Genomic DNA, 18,417 nt, shown 5'->3' with positions numbered 1-18,417 from the left:
CAAAACCAAACGAAATCAAATCGAAACATCCTGAAACAAACCAGAAACCGCTTGATTAGTAGAGCCAAACCGATTAGAGCTTAGAGAACACACGCGAAAGAATAGGGGGGTAAGAACAAATGAAAACAATATAAAAAAATCAGAGCCGTAGATCGATGGGGGTTCCAAGAAACCAGTGCCTCCATCCCGGTCTCTTCTGTCCCCCTAACCTGCCTGAGGCTTCCTTCAACTGTTCGATAAAGTCTTTGCCGGTGATGTCGGCGACCGAGTTGGGATCCATGTTGGACAGCAGCTCCAGATCCGGTTCGCTCAGCACGGACACGTTGCACAGGTTCGTTTTCATCTGGGCCACCAACTTTTTCAAGTGTATTCGCTCAACATCCGGACTGTCGGTAACGTCCGACGAGTCACGCCGTGTAGTGATCGTTACGTACTGCGTAGGCTGTGGAAGGACGGGAACCAAGACATAAAGCTCGTTAATGGCACATCAAACTAATTGTGGGTTCGTTTCGATTGTTTTCAACCATTTTGTAATAATAATTTACTACGCAATGACCATAGTCGATGATCGGTAAATAAGAACGAGCCCTTTGCGACTAAGATTCAATCATGGGCGATTAAGTGTGATGAAGGCACGAGAGGAAAAAAAAAACAATCCGCCCGTGTAACCATTAATGAGATTTGCCCAATAATTACATGAACGTTAAGCCGCTTAGACGCCCCTCCTCACGTATACGTACATCTATCCACTGTTCACCGGAAAACACCGCTATCAGTTCGGCGTTCGGTTCCAGCGTCTGGAAGTAATCCTCATCGTCCACCTCGGTACCATCGGAATCGAGGTGAATGTTGGGCAATTCGGAGTGTCCGAATTTTTCGGCCGCCTTCGTGCGCACCTCCTCCAGCGTACCGGCCACGACTGCCTTTTTGATCGCTCGCGTCACATCCTTAACCTGCAGTAAAGAAATGAAGCAAGACAGAAAAAAAAACGGATAGCATTAGTGATGAGTGATAGGTTTCGATGGGTGGAAAATTGGATTGGGCCTCTGGAGTGCCCGATGACATCTTGCAGCAGAATGTTTGCTACTTTGTTTTTCCTTCAGCAAAACCAACGACTACGACGATGGGCTGGATGGTATAGAAAGTTTTTCCTTTTCAAGCATGCCAAACCCACAAAACTACATCCGAATCGAATGGCATCCAAGTCGCTTTTGCAAATGGAAAGGGTGCATTCGTAAGGCATTGCATTCGTGGTTTGCCAAAGTTTTCACAAAAAACCGGTCTGTCGCTGGCATGTCTTGTTTCGAGGTAGACGTGAGATGTTGTTAGTGCAGCCCACAGGACGTGATGTGGTGCGCGTGCATCCTGTAGAATCTTGAATCTCGGCACCACATGCAGAGCACATGTGGTTTCATTTGAAAAGCTTCATTTCGTGTTTCAATTCGTATTGTTCTACAAGCACACGCTTTCTCGAAGCGCTTGAGGCGAAACTCGAAAAACGCTTGAGGCTGAATGCGTCATATGCAGCGAGACGAAGACAAGATGTGCATAGGGCAGCATGGTTCATCAGTTGACAAAATCATTAATTAAAGAGTCAACCACTTCCGTTGTTCCCATTTGCCAGGAAATGTTGTACTGCATTTGCAAAAGCTTCCAATTCTTTTATGAATACAAATTGAATCGGCATACAATATGTTTTACTTTTATTCAGAATAGCCACCTGACGGCCAAACACACACGAACTGGTAGATTCATTTAATAATGAAGTAGAATGTCCCGAACATATGGGAAGCACCTCAAATATATTATTAAAACTCATCACGTCGGTCCCCAACCGTCACTGCTAACAGCGCCAGTGGCTAGGGATCAAACTAATGATAGTGGCCTACCACCTGCATGCTGGAACAGAAAGTTTCGTCATCCCGTCTGCAGTTACCAAAGTTTCGCCATCCCGTCAATCATTGGAAGTGAAAATTAACCTAATTTCCTCGCCAGAATCGATGTGCTATGCTCGATTCGCTACGCTACGTACGCGAGACAAGTGACAGCAGTTGCGGCAGAAAGAATAAATTATTTCTTCTGCAAACGGGTGATCAATCATTGCGAAATGGAATTGGAAAGACCGAGTCCACCGGGAGCGACAGAAACCGGGGACGCTTTAACGCGGTGACCATTCAATATTTCGTTTGCTAAACGAAGCACGTGGCCCCCGAGTGCTGTGAATAATGGCAAGCGCTCATGGCAACAGAAAGGTAAAATACCATTAACCTACACAATGAGGCCACTGACTGCCCACCGCCAGTACCAGCACCAGGGCACACCGAATGAATTGGGATGATGATAATTAATAGTCTAAAAGAAAGAGAACAGGTTTTGTTTGCCGTCGGGAGTAGATGGATACTTTAACACCGCCTGGAGAAGGATGGAGACGCCCGGTTAGTGGTTCGTGCGCTGGTCCTTCAAATACGAGCGACGACCGAAGAAGGCCGCGTTAGCTGTGGCTTTATTTGTGAATCTATTAATCCCCTAGATTGCAGCTTTAATTATGAAGAAGCACGTTTCAGCTTGGGTTTGGTTGATAAGGGGAATTATGTGCTAACGATGATCATTGTTGCACGGTATTAAGCGAAAGCAAGAGAAAGATTTAAGAACAAAAAGAAAATATTATTGTAAATTTTACATTTTTGTTTTCCTTTCAGTTGTGTAACATATTAAATATCTATTTGCTATACGGATAAGCAATCAACAAATGCGCGCACTAGCGTTGCTAACTGACAACTGAACCACCCGTTCAGCAGATGACCTGACACGAGTGAGGACGATAAAGATACAATCCATTTGGATTATTTCTTCAGTGCTTCAGGGATGTGATAAATATTGTCCAATTCGATTAGGACGATGCGGTCGATTGGGCTCCTCCTCCCCATCAGGTGAGTGGTGTTTGTGCGAGCTGTTTCGATGATTGAATCCGTCATATTGCCGATGTGGAAAGGCAAAAGCTAATAAGGACCTTTGCGTTGATTCCACTGGGCCGTTCAGCCCGTGCGTCCGCATATGTTCCGCAGCGCACTCAGCGACCGATTGGATGTGATGAGTTTGCTGCTGTTCTCTTTCTCTCTTTCATTTTTCGTGTTCACATCTTTTCTGCCTCTCGGGAAAACCGGGGAAATAACGATGAAAAAATCATTAGCCAGTTCCACACCACCGGGAGAAACAACAACAACCAAGTGAACCAAATGAAACAAAATGAATTTTCTCATTACTGGCTCAATTATGCTTCAACGAAACAGTTTCTGCAAAGCACAAAACGATTTCGTTCCTAGTCGGAACGAGTTTTTGACAGCCAATCAATGGATAAAAGTTGCAAGGGCAAATATATGTTCGCACAGACTGACTGGTTTGGCATAAATGAGGGTTTGGTGAGGATTGACTACCGATCCGATCCGGCCGCCATCCATCATTTTTACGATGATCAAAAGAGCCGGGATGAGGAGAAAGTAATGGGACATAAAGGTGCTGTAAACGGTTGGCTCCGTTTTTGACGAAGAGAACCTACCAAAGCCCGCATGTTGTTGAGTCCGTGGAGTTCCGTGGAAATTAATCAGATAATGGATATCGGCTGCGGACTGTAAGGGCTACATCCCTTCCTGTCCATGGCAACGGTCGGTTCGTGTAGCAACTGGTGGTTGCTTAGAGAAAGGGTATTCCACGAAAGAAGGCTAAACCGGCCCATGAAATATAAGCTATTAGATGGGCAATCTATGGCCTAGTCGTTGAACAACAATCAACCAGCCGTACATTTGGATTCATCAGCAAAGGTCCTAATTTGTTAATGGATTATTGTGGAATGATGTAGTTTTTAGAAAGTAATGCACTTTAAAAGCGTGAAACTTAAATGTGCATTCTGGCTAAATGTGCAAAACTTCATTTTTCACCATTTATTATGCAAGAACATTTTTCCTTTCGTTGCTAAACTGAAGCCAACCAACCAAATGGGAAGCATATCGATCCAACCGGACATAAATATTTCAAAAACTTAATCCCCAAATGTCGAAATTCGAAACGAAACGGTCGCCGAAGGCCAAATGTAGATGAGATGAATGGGTAACCGATTTGCGCAATGATTGTGCATAAATTCTCGTCCGTCATTCCGGTTCAAGCCACGGATGTTCCGGATACCGGATGCCGGATGTGGAGGATCAGCAGCGCCTGACCCATTTTGGTGATTTTCGCGGCGCGATTGTCTGAGCTGAGCGTTGCTGTGTATGGACAAGGTTCGTCGATAGGCTCAACGCATTGCGCATTGAAACCCCAAACTCCAATTAATTGGCATCGGCAGCTCACTACCCCCCTTCCTTGCTCAGTACCGTGCAGTTTCTGCTGACCAAAAAGCGAACGAAGCTATTATTCGTATCGCCACGAGGCATCATTTAGCAGACACCATCGCGCTACGCTCTCTGATCCCGGCTGATGGGTGCCCGGGGGAGGTGCTGCATAACTTGTTCGATTGTGACATAACATAATCGCATTCCGATGGAGCACATTTCCGGAAATGAAATATTCATTGCCGTTTCCGCTTCATTTTTCATCGTTTTAGCACCGAACGCTGGTCAATGCCCAGATGACCAGAGAACAGGGCTCAGGAGCTGGCCCTCCCCAAAACAGTGTCCTGATTTGATCTGGACATCCGAAGCGTAGAGGTTTTTGATGAGGGTCACAATTGAGGGGGGCGGCTACTAGCTTTGTCCCGGTTGACGTTTGACTACTACTAAGCCATACTGTAGAACTGTTTGACAATGTTTTCACATTGACTTCGTGGGCCCGATGAGCGATGAACATGACAAGCTGTGGCACGAAACTTTTCCCGGGGTTGTCCAAATCGATCAATTCCTCCCGCGGCGACCGGCGACCGGCGTGCTTTATGTTGCGAGCAATCAATGGAAAAGAGGAAAAGAGTGATTTCGTCCAGGCACAAGAATAGCAAACCTCTGGCGGTGGTGTCAATGATTAATGATACCGCACAAGGTGACGGAGAGCTTTGGCAATTCGGGCTGCTTTTATAATCCGCTCCGTCGCCATGGTAAAGTAAGTTTCAAGGTATAAGTTTTTGCAGTTTTCGCCGAAGTGATTAAGTTCATTTGAAGCCATAGAAAATGCAGTAGAAATTCCTGACAAAATATTCCGTTTCATCTGAAATACAATAGAACAATTCCAAATTCCCAACGCACAAGTCGGAACTTCGTTTGCGGTTAATGTTCGTGGTCGTTACGATAGGCTTACACAAATCATCAGCAAAGTTACGATGTTAAATGTTGATGAAGAATTATATACAAAGTTATGCGATATCCTGTTTCGCTACAGTCGGACCCATGGCGTAATATTTATATCGTCCCTCCGGAAGGGTCACATTAACAGTGAACCCATGGTAAAAGTTTGCTGTGGACATGGTATGCAAATTCGATTTGAACGGTTTCCGTCGGTTTGGTGGAATTGTATCAAACTCGTTCTTGAAAAACCACAGAACAATAACTATAAATAAAGTTCCTTCGAGTTTAAAACGTTACCATCGCACTTCCTTGACAGGGTTTTCTTTTGCATTTTCGAACATTTCCTCTAGCACACTTCACGTTCAATGGCTAAGCCAACAAAAACGAAACCAACAGGCGGCCGGTGGATAAAACTTCCACTTGAATTGACATTTCCGATTTCTCTCCAGGCCCGCAACTTTCAGCAGCAAAGAAGGGACGAAAGTGAACCATTGCGCTCCCGGAGATAAGTTTACGGCGATAAGCTGTTGGGCATCTGAGTGAAATTATAATTACGATAAGAGCAGCTAGTGCCGACCTCACCGGATATGACAAGCTCCTAATGGGAAGTAAGTTTTGTCAAGAACCTTCTTCAAAGCCTCGAAGCAACTCGCGCTACTGCAAACGAAAGGCCATAGTATTGTGCAGCGACGGTGCAGGCAATGAACAATAGATTAGGGAAGACAATTAAACTTTTCATTCGCTGAAGGCGTGGACTAAGAAACTACATCCTGGAAAGGCTCGTCTCGAGGACTCATTTGAACGAATTAAGAGTTCAAAATAAGGTTTATCCACCATTGCACTGACCCATTCATCTGACATTGGAAGGAAGGCTACTACTTTTAGCGTTCCTTTGAGTTTAAATGATTATATCGTTCTCCGCATTCATCTCAAAAGGCGCACACAGAAGCTCACTCTCATTAGTAACAACATAGCACAGTGCAGAACGTTTCCTCCACGATGTGTACCTCCTCGCTCCGTATGCTTATCATGCTGATGGTGACGATTTGTCGCAAGGCACACTCTATTCAAATCGTTATCCTTGCCGAGCGTGCTAAAAACACCATTTATTACGGCCATGACGGAAAGAAGCAGCACCGTGGACTACGTCAACATGAATTAACATTGGCAAATCATGTACCACGAGGGGGCCGGACCATTATATCATGTGTTTAGGAAAAGCAAAACAGGAACCTTCTAATTATTCCTGTCGTGTTGTTTGCCTCCGGTCTGTTTTGTGGCAGACCAAGGCTTATGTGGAATAATTTCATTTAATCCCTTGTGTTCAGTGGTATGGTATCTGTGGGACTGGTAAAGCTTTTGGATTAAAGGCAACTTAACCAACTAAAGTACACGGAGGGACGGCAAGCATTCGGCACATGCAAAAAGGGAAGCAAATCTTCTGCCGCAGAAGCATAAACCGACAGTTTAACTCGTCGGGATTCGAGAAACCAAATACCGCATCCGAGTACCATCGGGGGAATTGGCTTCTTGCAAGGCGCTTGTTGTAGCAGCAAAACAACAGACAAAAGGGAAGAACTAAAAACGTTACACGTTATGTTGCATGTTTTATGCGATCAAGCTACACGTTAGCACATTTCACAAACACTTCGGGCATATTTGAGCAACCGTTCGCCGGAATGGCGATTCGAGAATTCAATTTCTTGGCACCCAAAATCAACGAGGTGGGAAGCAATAGATCCGGTGCTGGCGATAGACCTCATCCAAAACACCTACTCGCTAACATTGTTCACCCCATCAACAGTCTGTAAGTCTGGGCCGCTTAAGCCAGTCAATTTGATCGGCTGTAAGCTTCGCGAGCCGCGAGGGAAACGCTGAAGCGTGACTTTTCCGGTGTTTTACGTTTCTGGAATCTTTTACAAAGCTGCTCGTGTTTCGATTTGAAAGTTTCCTTCGCAAGGAGCAGCTGGAGCAGCCAAGAAGAATGGTTGAGAGTAACAAAGCAGTTCACGGAATTCCCTCTCCATCCCCTCCCCAAAAAAGCAACCGATAAGTCAGTGATGGCGCCGGTCGAAGAATGTTTTGCCAGAGCGTGCAGATGGAAATGGGAATTTGAGGGCTTTTGTGAGGCAACTTGGTTTCATATTGCACTTTGAACTTTTCCCGCAACAATTCAAAAACAATCAACGTCGAAAATGATGAAAATATTTGCTCAATTTCTTTTCCATCGCCAGCAAAACAGTTGCGTTCCCAACGACGCGCCCTGGAATTCGCCAATTTTCATCCATAAAATCGATTGAATTAAGGCACGCAAACGGTGCGATGGTAACGGGAGTATGGGAAGGAAGAAACAATTATCAGCACGTTTCAAATGACAGCATTTTTCCAGCACCGGTTTCCGAGTACCAAAGTACAGAGTGTGTGTGTGCTGTGTACAGAAGCAAATTAAAAATAAAGGAGAAGATACGGAACAGGCTGTTTTTCCGGCGCCCTTACCGGCTCTGTGAATGTTGTACGCGTCCTGCCAACGAACGGCTGTTTGAGCTGGGCTGCCAAACTGTTTTTCTCACGCTTTTCTAACCTTTCCCGGTGACTGGATGCAACAGCAGAAGAAGTTGGTAGTAGGCTACGCTAGAGCTGTTTTATGGTTGCGTTGCCGGTGTCTCATCCTCGTTACGCGTGGAGTTTGCTCGCACATCCGTATTTAAGTACACATTTCGTGAATTCGCTGCTGCTACTGTTGCCTGCTTTCAGATTGCTTCATTATCAAACGAAGGGCGGATTTTTACCCGAAGCGGAAAGATACCCTTCTGTACGACGCAAACTCTACGCTTCAGTTTCGCAAACACAAACATAGATTTGGTATGGGTTGGGTGAGTACATAAAAGCACAGCATTAGCGCAAGAAAATTGTCGATAATCACAGCATGTGGCAGCAGCAGCCCTTGGGCTCTAGACGCCCAACTGATCTTAAAAGCATTTCAAAGAAATCCCTAAGTACGCTTTAAAGGTTAGCATTTTCTTTTCAGTTTTGCGACTTGAAAAGCCACAGAAAACATATTAGTAGGCGGATGAAATCCTGGTGGATGAATAAACAGTAATGTGAAAACAAAAAATGCAAAATCTCGCTCGTTTGAATGAATACGTTAATTAAAAAAATACCTTAGTAGCTTTATTGGAACACGTGAGATTTGTAATACAAAGGATTGCCAACACTGACTGCCTGGTTTAACATGCAATAGAGGAGCGGTGGAATACGAAAACCAATCCTATAGATATAAAAGGTATGAAATATGCTACAAGCATCGGTTCTGGCATCATCAGCAAGAGATTAACCTCGACGATAATCATCAACAATCGCACTGGTATGCGATGCTAATCCTCAATTATGATAAATCGATCAATGTCGTGCACTCCATTCCCTCCCCGAAAGTAACAGCGCTCGGACACGCTGTGCCTCTAGTACTGATGATTGTTACGCATCACGCAGAGCACAAGTCATGGGACGCGATGAAAGCTCCCACAAAAAAGCATGAGAAAGAGAATAAAAGGATATCCTTAGCCACGGGCCGGCCAGGCATGTACTCTTTCGGGCTTGATTTGATTATGTGGTAATTTGATTTGACGATGAATAATGGCCACATCGGCGCACCGACCCCAGTGCTACTCCCTGGAACCTTTCATCCTAGCTTTGACCGTTTTTGTATCTCAAGCGCTCACGCTCATCCCGCACTTTGGACCTTTGGGACACCAGCAAAGCAGATGCCAGATGCTCGGGCACCAGCATGCCCGGGCACGGGCAACAACAGCAAAAAAATAAAACCGGCTACCACTAAAACTCGTGCCTCGGCATCCTTTTAGGCATAATTTTGCCCACACCAGACTCAAACTGCAGCCTGGTAACGCGCCAGTGCGGGGCGATCAAAAGGTTTTTGTCGGAACGCGGCACCGTGAATTGCATCATTGGCCATTCTTAACGATGATGGAGTCCCGGTTCTATCACCCGGTCCCACCCAAATGATTCGGTAACTTGGAGATTCTGGGCACGTCGGCTTTAGGCCGGTCAGCAGAGTGCTTCTAACAGGGCACCAAAGTTAGGTACACCAGCCTTACGCCTATCTGGTGCAGGAACCAGATTCGGAGTTAGGCCACGTAGAAGCTACCGAAAGGAATGGAAAATGGAATCAAGAGTTTTGTTGATTAAAGGAGATAAGCCGCACTGGACTAGGGGGTATTGCCCGTCGAATCCAGCAGCCCTATTCCAATTATCCACTACCGAAAGGATCGAAATGAAATACTGTAGATAGCGCTATCACTGTAGCGGCAATAATGAGGCTTGTAAACGATTTTATGAAAGGCTGTTCCGTTTGTAGACCATGGATGCCTAATGGCTGCATCGTTCCAGAATGAAAGGATCCATTTATGGGATCACTGGCACACTCCATTGATGCCGAAATTTGTAATCCCCCCCCCCCCCCCCACGAACGTGCTAACTACATTCTGATAATGGATACATAATAGCACGTCATTAGTTTGCGTTGCAGCTGGGCAAATGATTACAAATCAACCAATAAAATTCACCAGCTGGAATGTAAATAATTCAGCGCATCCATTTGAACACATCATTAGCAGGGTGCGAAATTAAATCGTCTACCAAATCGGATATTTGCTTTGAACCATTCGATGGAAAATCAGATTCCGGCTCGTCAACACCTACAATTTGCCTGGTAGGCCATGCCATCCAATCACTGAGGTGTGGGCCACGTGCTATAAAACGTCGTTATCCGTTGTTCACGCAACATTTACCTGGTCATTTATAGACTCTGGTCGGCCATCGGAGCAGGTTCATCGTGGTTTCCCCGAATGCACGAATTACGGCGAGTCCTCGTTACCGAGGAGCAACAGCCGAATGGCATTGGACCACCGATCTTTAACCTTGGCGAAATTGATGGAATTCAATTATGCGTTCCTGGAAACCTTCTTGGTAAGTCCATTAGCTGCCCGGTTGCTGGAGAAGCGCATCGTTGTTTTTCTCGGGGTTGTTGTTGTTGAATTATTAATCACGAAAAACACACAAATTGAGCACCTTATATTGAGCCTTATAAACAGAGAATAAATCGCTTTATTCTAACCAAAACCATTACTAAAACACCTAAATAGAAACTTCAACCCAGAGAACCTTCACTGGGGTTCGAAAAAGTGCAATAATGGTCGCGTCTACCATGGCATGGCTTGGCGCTAGGCTTAGCAGAACATTTAATTACATTCTAATCGGGATCGTTCGTACCGGAAAGTTTGTGGCCCGGGAAAGCATTAAAAACATAAATTTAATTTGCAGTCCATCCCAACCCATTCCCGGGGCCTCCCGGGCTACGGGTATTAGTTGTGACGGAAACAATTTTATTAAAAACAACAATGAACCCAACCCAACCAGGTGATGACGACGGCCATCATTGGTGCTTTTAAGCGAAGGCAAAGGCAAAAAAACCACACACACACAATTGAGGTGAACCTCAGGTGCGCCCGGCCCGCTTTTTTCACATAATTTTCCAACCCGGAAAGCTAGCCTTCGTTGAACAAAGCACGGGCAACCGGGTAGCAAAAGAATGGGGATGCTGCGGTCACTAAAAATAGCGGTAAAGTCGGAGGTAATAAATTGAATAGTTTCCTTAAAGTCCTAGAACCACTCACGCTCGCTCGCTCGCTTTCTCTGCCTCTGCTGTTGGAAGAAACTTTCAGCCCAACAACAGTGCTGGCTGGTGCCTGCCATCTTCGTTATCGTCTGCACACCGATGCGATGCAGTAGCAGTAGTGCAACCCACAGCACCGACCTTAATGATGTTGCATAATTTATCGGCTTGTTCAGCAGTTGTCCTAGGAGAGATCCTCTTTTATGGCACCTTTTCCCCTAACCCTCGATGGCCACAAGTATCTGCAGCGCGCGCTAGCCGGTTGGTTGGTCCTCGGCCCACCAGCAAAGACCATGATAATTTTTAGAGACCATAAAAAGGAAAGAAGGACCCTACAGGATGACAGGTGTCCGCTGGCAGGAAAATGAGTGACCAACCACCGCAAAATGGAGCCAGTTTTGTGAGTGCATGTGTGTATGTGGCCCATTCCTGCCATATGAGGTCAACTCTCTCTTGGGACTCTTGCAGATGCCAGGGCAATAATGCTGATGCTTATGATGACTCCATATCATCCTTCAAACCTCTTCCGACTGTTCTCTCACGATCCTGCTCGGTCAAGTGGGTAACATGCACTCCACTGGGTCCTCTAACCGTGCCCAGTAGGAGCCACCAATCGAGAATCGAGCAGAGAAGAACTTTTTGGCCGGAGTTAATGTCGGAGGGAGTGTGAGTGATGACGGTCTCGAGAGCCGAGACGAGTGCAAACATTGCCGCAAAACCTTCGATCAATATTTGCTCCAATCGAAATTCGATGAAGGAACCGGCGATGGGGGTTTTCTGTGGCCGCTCTTCATAAGATCAATCGAGTTGGTAAGGTAGAAATCGTACGCTAGGTTCGTATATCAAACGAAAATTGTGCAACGAGAAATGACTTTTATAATGCAGTGTTAAGGGATCGAATAATCAAAAGATGAAAGGTCCTTTTCAAACACTATCAAAGTACCATAAGCATCCATTCGCGATCGCGCAGCAGGTCCAATAAGTCTTTTAACCGTTCACAGACTTCCGACAGAAATGTACACCGGGCCGGCCAGCAGTGAGACACACCATTAAATGCAACCGAGAAAGGAAGCGCAAGAAAAGTAATTTCCGTTGCATTGCCTCGTCTTCCGTTCGTCGGGAAAGCTGTGCTGCAATGTCTTGGCCGCATATTGAAAACATGCGACGCTTCGAATGAAACGACAACGCATGAAGCTCCACACCGTCCTTATTGTGTCTCGATATCACAATTTACTCCTTGCCATTTTCGCTGCAAATTAAAAGCCTTCGACTATTGGGATTGTTGCAACTATCTTCGCGACTCGGCCAGCATGGTTCCAGCTGCCTGTCAACAAGCAGAGGCGTGATTGGTTGCGGTGACGTTGGTCTACAACCCCCCGGGGCGAGGTTATAGCAGGAACCGCAGGAAGCCACAAATGACGCCCTGACTACTCCCCGGCCTACGTGCAGTGACGCACGTGAACTCAATTAATAAAAGGCGTAACGACATCCGGATGCTAGTGACAACCACCGGGCAGGAATGCATTATGGGAAGGGGAAGATTGCACGGCCGTTTGGGGGTCTCTGACGTTATCACTGTTTGCCATGGGGAGACGCTACAGATTATGATAATTCCGAGTGCATAGTAGTGCCGCTGCGTACCGATGGTTGAAAGTGTCTTGCGATCCGAAAGCCATCGAGAGGATGGTGGTGCTTCTTATATGCTAACTCCATCCCTTCCTTCCTATTGTGCCCCTCGTGCCCCGTACGCCTCGTCGTCGCTTTGTGCGGTTCGTTAAACATGAAATTGAATTTCTCGTCACGGGGTTTGCGTCGACGTTTGCCATGTGTCGCCGAATCTTGCGGCCAAAAATAGATCCATTCTACATTTCAACCTCGGAGGACACGAAGTACCGTGAGCCGTGAGGGTGCCCTAATCTACAGCCTCCTCTTCTATTGCTACTAGACCATTCGCCATGACCCTGACGCAGAGGAGTGATGTCAGGTTAGCATGCTGTGATTGGAGCTGCTCGTGTTGCCATGAGAAAAGGGATTTATACCGTACAACATAAAGCCTACTTTTCCATAAAACTACCCGAGGCCTATCGGAGGAAAGCAAGAGAGAGCAGAAGGAGCGAAGAAGGACGGCCACGGCCATGGCCTTGCAGCAGCATTAGCTTTTACGTTGACCGTAGTACTGCCGTCCGGACGGTGTGTCAAAATCCCTTGAAATGAGGTTACGATGTTGGCGCATTTGGTGGGAGAGAAGCAAACCGAAAATAGCCCTCTATCCTTCACTTTTATGCCTCACTTTTGTCGCGCCATTTATCTCCTGCGGGGATGATGCAAATGAGACGCGTCACTGACAGCTCTGTCCGTAACGCCGTCCCCGTATCCTTTTTGTATGTTGTGAGTGGACCAATAAAAGGCAGTAGAAGGAGACGTAAAAACGGGCGTAAAACAGTGGAAAAACGGGGGGGCCTAGGGATGATATTGCAGGAAACTAGCTCGAGCCCGGGGGGGATGCAGGATTCATATCGGGCTCAAGGGAGCTTGCCGTTCGAATGGCAACCAACGGTTACGCGGGGTTACGGCAAACATTGACTTTCGTATTATTGTCATCCATCAAAGGGAGGCCTTGGCCAATCCTTCTTGGACCTTTCGTCTAGTGTATAAGCTGTGCCACGGTGAATGAACTTGCGACATTTTGCGGTGGATGGGCAAAGAGGATCGTGCGTCATCTAATTGAAATTTGACCTCTTTTCGGGATTAATATGTTTACACCGTAGCGAGAGGCGATGAAATGGGATGTTGGTGCAGGGGGTAGGGAGTGGAGCGAATCCTTAAATCGTGGCGATCGCAGACTCGTCACCCCCTAATCGCTGCATAATTAATGTGCATATATTTCGATCTCGATAAGAAGAGGGCCGTTGTTGTTGTTGTTGTTGTTGGCCGATGCTGAGCACTTCATTCACGTGGCGTGGGAAAAATAATTTATTATTCACCAAATTAGTTCACCCCCTTCCCACCCACTCTGGTCACCCGGACGGCTGATCCTGTAAGGGATGGAGAAGGTTGGGAAAATGCTTCTCGCTTCGCCAAAGTATGTACATATTTAATCATCCCGAATGAAACAGCTCTTCCCGCCATTTTGGTTAGCTCTGCTCTGTACGGTAAAGGGGTTATGGATGGTAGGTACTGGAGAACAATTGGGGTGGTTTAGCCTTTCGATTGTGTGAATGCAAAAATTGAAATGAATTCAATAAACTGGGGACAAGTACACGTGCCTGAAAAAGGGAGCTTATTAAAGAGTGAAAAAAAAGAAACCGGCCGACAATATCTTTCCCTTGCAATCATCTGTATGAATGAAAGATCGTTAACGATTCAGAATGAAGATTCTTGGAACCGGTATCTCTTGTGTATTTCGTGCCGGAGAATTGATTTACTTTCTACCTCCTACGCAACTCCTGCCAGACGACGACGACAACGATCGATGTTTGTCGCCCAAGATATATGCGTGTTATCGGAGTAGGCACCAAGCAATCCAAGATGCTGCTACCGTCGCTAGGCAGTTGCCGTTGTTTGTTGGCTTTGTTTTGTAAATCCCTCCACCCACCAAAGGTCAAAAAGTAATGTTGTACGGAAAATCTAACGCAAACCGCATTGCGTTTCAAGACAAATGGTGGGAGGAACGGAAAACGGTTCGACCTTTGCCATCTTATCTGAAGGAAGCCCTTTTTAAAGTACTAAGAGCATCATCGGAACACTGTCGCGGCCTGACCTTTCCAGTAAGACCATTCGCTATCCATAATGTTGTATCATTAACATAAATGCAAGCGAGCGTACAACATTATTTATAGCTTCGTTAGCATGTTAATATCTGTATCAACAGCAGGGCACAGCAAGCTAGATCGGCCACATTATTTTCCTACGTTACTTTCGCACACTTCATCACGAAGGAAATACATTAAAATCATTGAGTATTGAAACTAAAATAAAATATTTCGTAGCTGATATCGCCTAGATTTCAAACTCTTTCAGCTGTTTTATTTGCACTCCAACGACGGTACGTACACTGTGCACGGTGCGGTTGCATATTTATGCACAGGCAAGCAATTTCAGAATGCGGGTCAGTGGAGCTTGCGTAAAGGAAACGCTCCCCTATGGCTTGCTGCATTCCGACATCCATTCACGTCCTCCATGCGCAAGTACGGGCGAGCCTGGCGTGCATACTTCGCACGGAGGTCATATGATAAAGCGAATCCCAAGGGTTTTGTTCGAAGAATATACAAAGATGCCACCTTCTCCCCTCGGAAGGAGGAAGTTCCGGGCAATTTTCCTACCTTGTATGGTTTTTTGTTTTCCTCTTCCATTGCGGTACGGTTCTGCTGCTGCTGGTGCTCCGGGTGTCACGAAGATTGAAATCGTTGCTGGCTGGACTTCAAGGAGTTGCTCGCGTTCCAAGCGTTTAATCACAGTTGCCCGGGTTTCACAACAGCACTCGACTCGGTGTGAGTCGTTTTCAACGTTTCACACACGACGAAAATACGGCAAAAATGTAAAACTGTGCAAGTTTTTGGCTGCGTTAAAAAGCAAAACAGCACCCACCAAAACCCCTTTTTTGACAACACGCTCCGGAGATCCGCACAACACGAACGCTTGAAGAGAAGTGAGCTCAGAAGTGAGAAAGTTGAAAGATGCGAGAAGTTGCGACTCACCCGGAGAGCGTTTTCGGGCTGGTAGAGAAGATTTTGTAACCAGGAAAGGGAGTGGAAGATAGTAGGGAAGGGTCTTTGGGGCTTACTAGCCGGTTCTCGTTCGGGTGTGTTCGTATTAGCCCCTAAAAAAAAACTACCAACCAACATTCTACCAAGCTATGTATTTCGCTTAACACGACTCCAAACCGGCTAATTTCGTAAAAAGGAGTTTGCGCTCTCGCAAAAATGAGAATGAGAGCGAACACGCACGCACGTTCTCTCTCTCTCTATCTCTCATTCCTCACTCTGATGTCAAAAGCTGCGATGATTGTTTGCAAACAACGATGGAGGCGCCGGAAGCACGGAATCCCCTGCCGTCCCACCCATGCTGACCCACTTACGTTGTTGCATTTTGCGAATCCTCTCGACTAGCCTAGGTGCCCTATCCTTTATTGGGCAGAGGGAAAAGCTTTCCCTTCTCGAGAGAGAACCACTCTAGCGGTTCAGCCCAAAAGTATGCTGTTGGTAGCATAACCGCGCACGTGTTCAAGCGGCGTGTCACAAAAGGTGGTTCTTTTTCGCTGTGTGTCGAACGATACATAAGCGGCTTACATCTTGATACAATCATCGCTCTGCTTAGGACGATTGTTTGCCATCAACCATGCCATGTGAGGGCGCGAAACGGGGTGTAGGACAACCGGTTACCGGACTGCACCATATAAAGAAGGATGTCGCCTTAAGTTGTTGTGACTATTTGCTTGGCCGTGCCGAACATGCTCTAAAAGGGAAGATACTAAACAACGTGCATCGAAACAGTATCTCTCCAGTTGCAGGCAACGCTGGGTAATGGAGGCTTTTTGCGTTTTTTATAAGCTGCTGGTCAATAGAAACATTATTGGAAAGTATTATGTATTTAAAAAAATCTTCGTGACATTCCTCTATTTATGATGAAATATAGTTAATACCTCAACAAACTTGTGGTTACGCCCCACCAACTACGTCAGCAACAACGCACCATAAGTTCGTTGCTCCACCATTGAAAACAATTTGCTCAATGAACCGTTGTTGGCGTCCGTTCTGCTGAACTGGGATGACAATCTTTGTCTCAGCATCTTCTAAGGACGTCACTGTCTGGATGGGTAGGTTACGTGAGTTCATTGTACCACTTCTTCTCGCTCGAGCCACGCGCCCGGGGTGGCCTGGGTGCCTTCCAGCAACTACACCAGAGGTCGAGGTATAAATGAGTGGAACGCTTGGGAAAGAGGGTGTGTTGAGAAGGGATTAAGGTGTTCGAGCAATGTTGTCTGAAACATTTTTATGTCTGCGACCCGGTTGACCGAGAACCGAGGTATGCTTTTGATATCGCTGTAACGCAAGGCAAGTTAGGTTGATGTAGGTAGCGAAAGGTCTGGCATGGTAAGTGTGAAGCGCCTTGAATAATCCCGAGCTTCACCCAGTTTTAGGAGCATTTAAAAAAAACATGGCGTATGTTTAAAACAACAATATATGGGGAACGAAAGGAAATCGAGGAATTCACTTTCCATTGTAATTACGTTTAGTTCGTTGAGCATCACAGGCAGTCTACAAAAAATATGGTGCATCATGTTTGTCTTTGAACAGCAAAAAGCACCTAGATACCATCAGCTTCCGTGTGCCTGGAACCGAGTGGAGCTTCACTTCACTAAGAGAGCAAGAATTACCTTTTCCAATAAAAAGAAACATAGCACGTATGTTCTACCCGGTGGCACACACAAGGGTAGCAAAGCCTCGGGAATGGTTCGCACCACATTTTCAACTTTTAATTTTCCCGCCCGACGACCCACGCACCACGACGTTCGGAAAATGGATAAGTTTGCGAATGAAATGGAAAAGCAACAAAAGCAGACACGCCTCCCACCACCTCCTCGGTCCACGCAATCTCAGACAGCAGCAGATGCTGCCGACGACTGTGCCGGTGGCAGTTCAGTGACACAAGCATTCGCTCGATAAAGTTCGCGTTTGCATTGCCGTGCCACCAGCCATTATGATTTACTTCTCTTTCTACTCCACTACTAAAGACACAAGGTAAGAGAGACAAGGATGGTAGCCAGACAGCCACAAACACACACTCTCGCAGAGGGACTGCTGTTTTAGCGGGGGATGGAACCACAAACACAGCATAAAAATGGTGACCCGCTGTGCCTGCCAAAAACGTATCCTCAATCGCCCGGGAAAATACCGATCCAAGGACCGAGCCACCACCGGGCCAGGAAAGTGGCCAGGGGATCGAACTTGGAGTACTTGAAGCGCCAACAAACACCATTTTTACGCCTGGCTGGCCAGACAGGAAGCCCGACGGTAAAATCGGTGCGAAGGTGAAAGGTAGATTCCACGGTGGAAGTGGAAGTGTCATGTTCTCGCTTCTCGGGTTTGGCACACCGTTCCGGGGGCTTTGTTCCGAAATGTAAAGCAAACAGATCTCCCACCGGTCCGGGTTTTTTTTTTACGGGGCGGGGTTTAAACATGGTGCGACCGGCTCTTTTGCCGGTTCTTGCTCTCCGAGCGTGTCTAGACGGATCGGTTTTTAATGCTTTTACTTGGCAAAACAAATCCCTTCGGCCCGATGGAACTCCCTTGTACTCCAACTTGTGGACGCACCAGAGCGAAAGACTCTCCAGACAAGCCTGGTTCTTTCTACGAGAGGAAGAATAAACAATAATGCGAGTCGAGGTTGAGATGTAAGTAGAGTGCGAGGTGCCAGACAATGTACAAGATTAATTTTCGCGCGTGATGAATGGATTCCCCG

The 18,417-nt window shown here is 46.4% G+C and overlaps 1 protein-coding gene across 2 annotated transcripts in view; it reads right to left on the bottom strand.

Moving 5' to 3' along the window:
- Positions 1-15,584, bottom strand: part of LOC125958287 (DNA fragmentation factor subunit alpha) — an 18,969-nt gene extending 3,385 nt beyond the window's left edge. For both annotated transcript variants that reach the window (XM_049691550.1, XM_049691551.1), the window contains exons 1-3: positions 15,279-15,584; positions 741-953; positions 210-442 (exon numbers count right to left, since the gene is read on the bottom strand). In XM_049691550.1, the coding sequence (XP_049547507.1) occupies positions 210-442; positions 741-953; positions 15,279-15,308 (476 nt within the window). In that variant the 5' untranslated portion in view covers positions 15,309-15,584. The remainder of the gene's footprint in view (positions 1-209; positions 443-740; positions 954-15,278) is intronic.
- Between the last annotated feature and the right edge of the window lie 2,833 nt (positions 15,585-18,417).

This window comes from Anopheles darlingi, chromosome 3 (assembly GCF_943734745.1).
Source record: "Anopheles darlingi chromosome 3, idAnoDarlMG_H_01, whole genome shotgun sequence".
Classification (NCBI taxonomy): Eukaryota; Metazoa; Arthropoda; class Insecta; order Diptera; family Culicidae; genus Anopheles; species Anopheles darlingi.
Note: the sequence above shows the minus strand (reverse complement) of the source record. Positions and strands in the feature narration are given on the sequence as shown.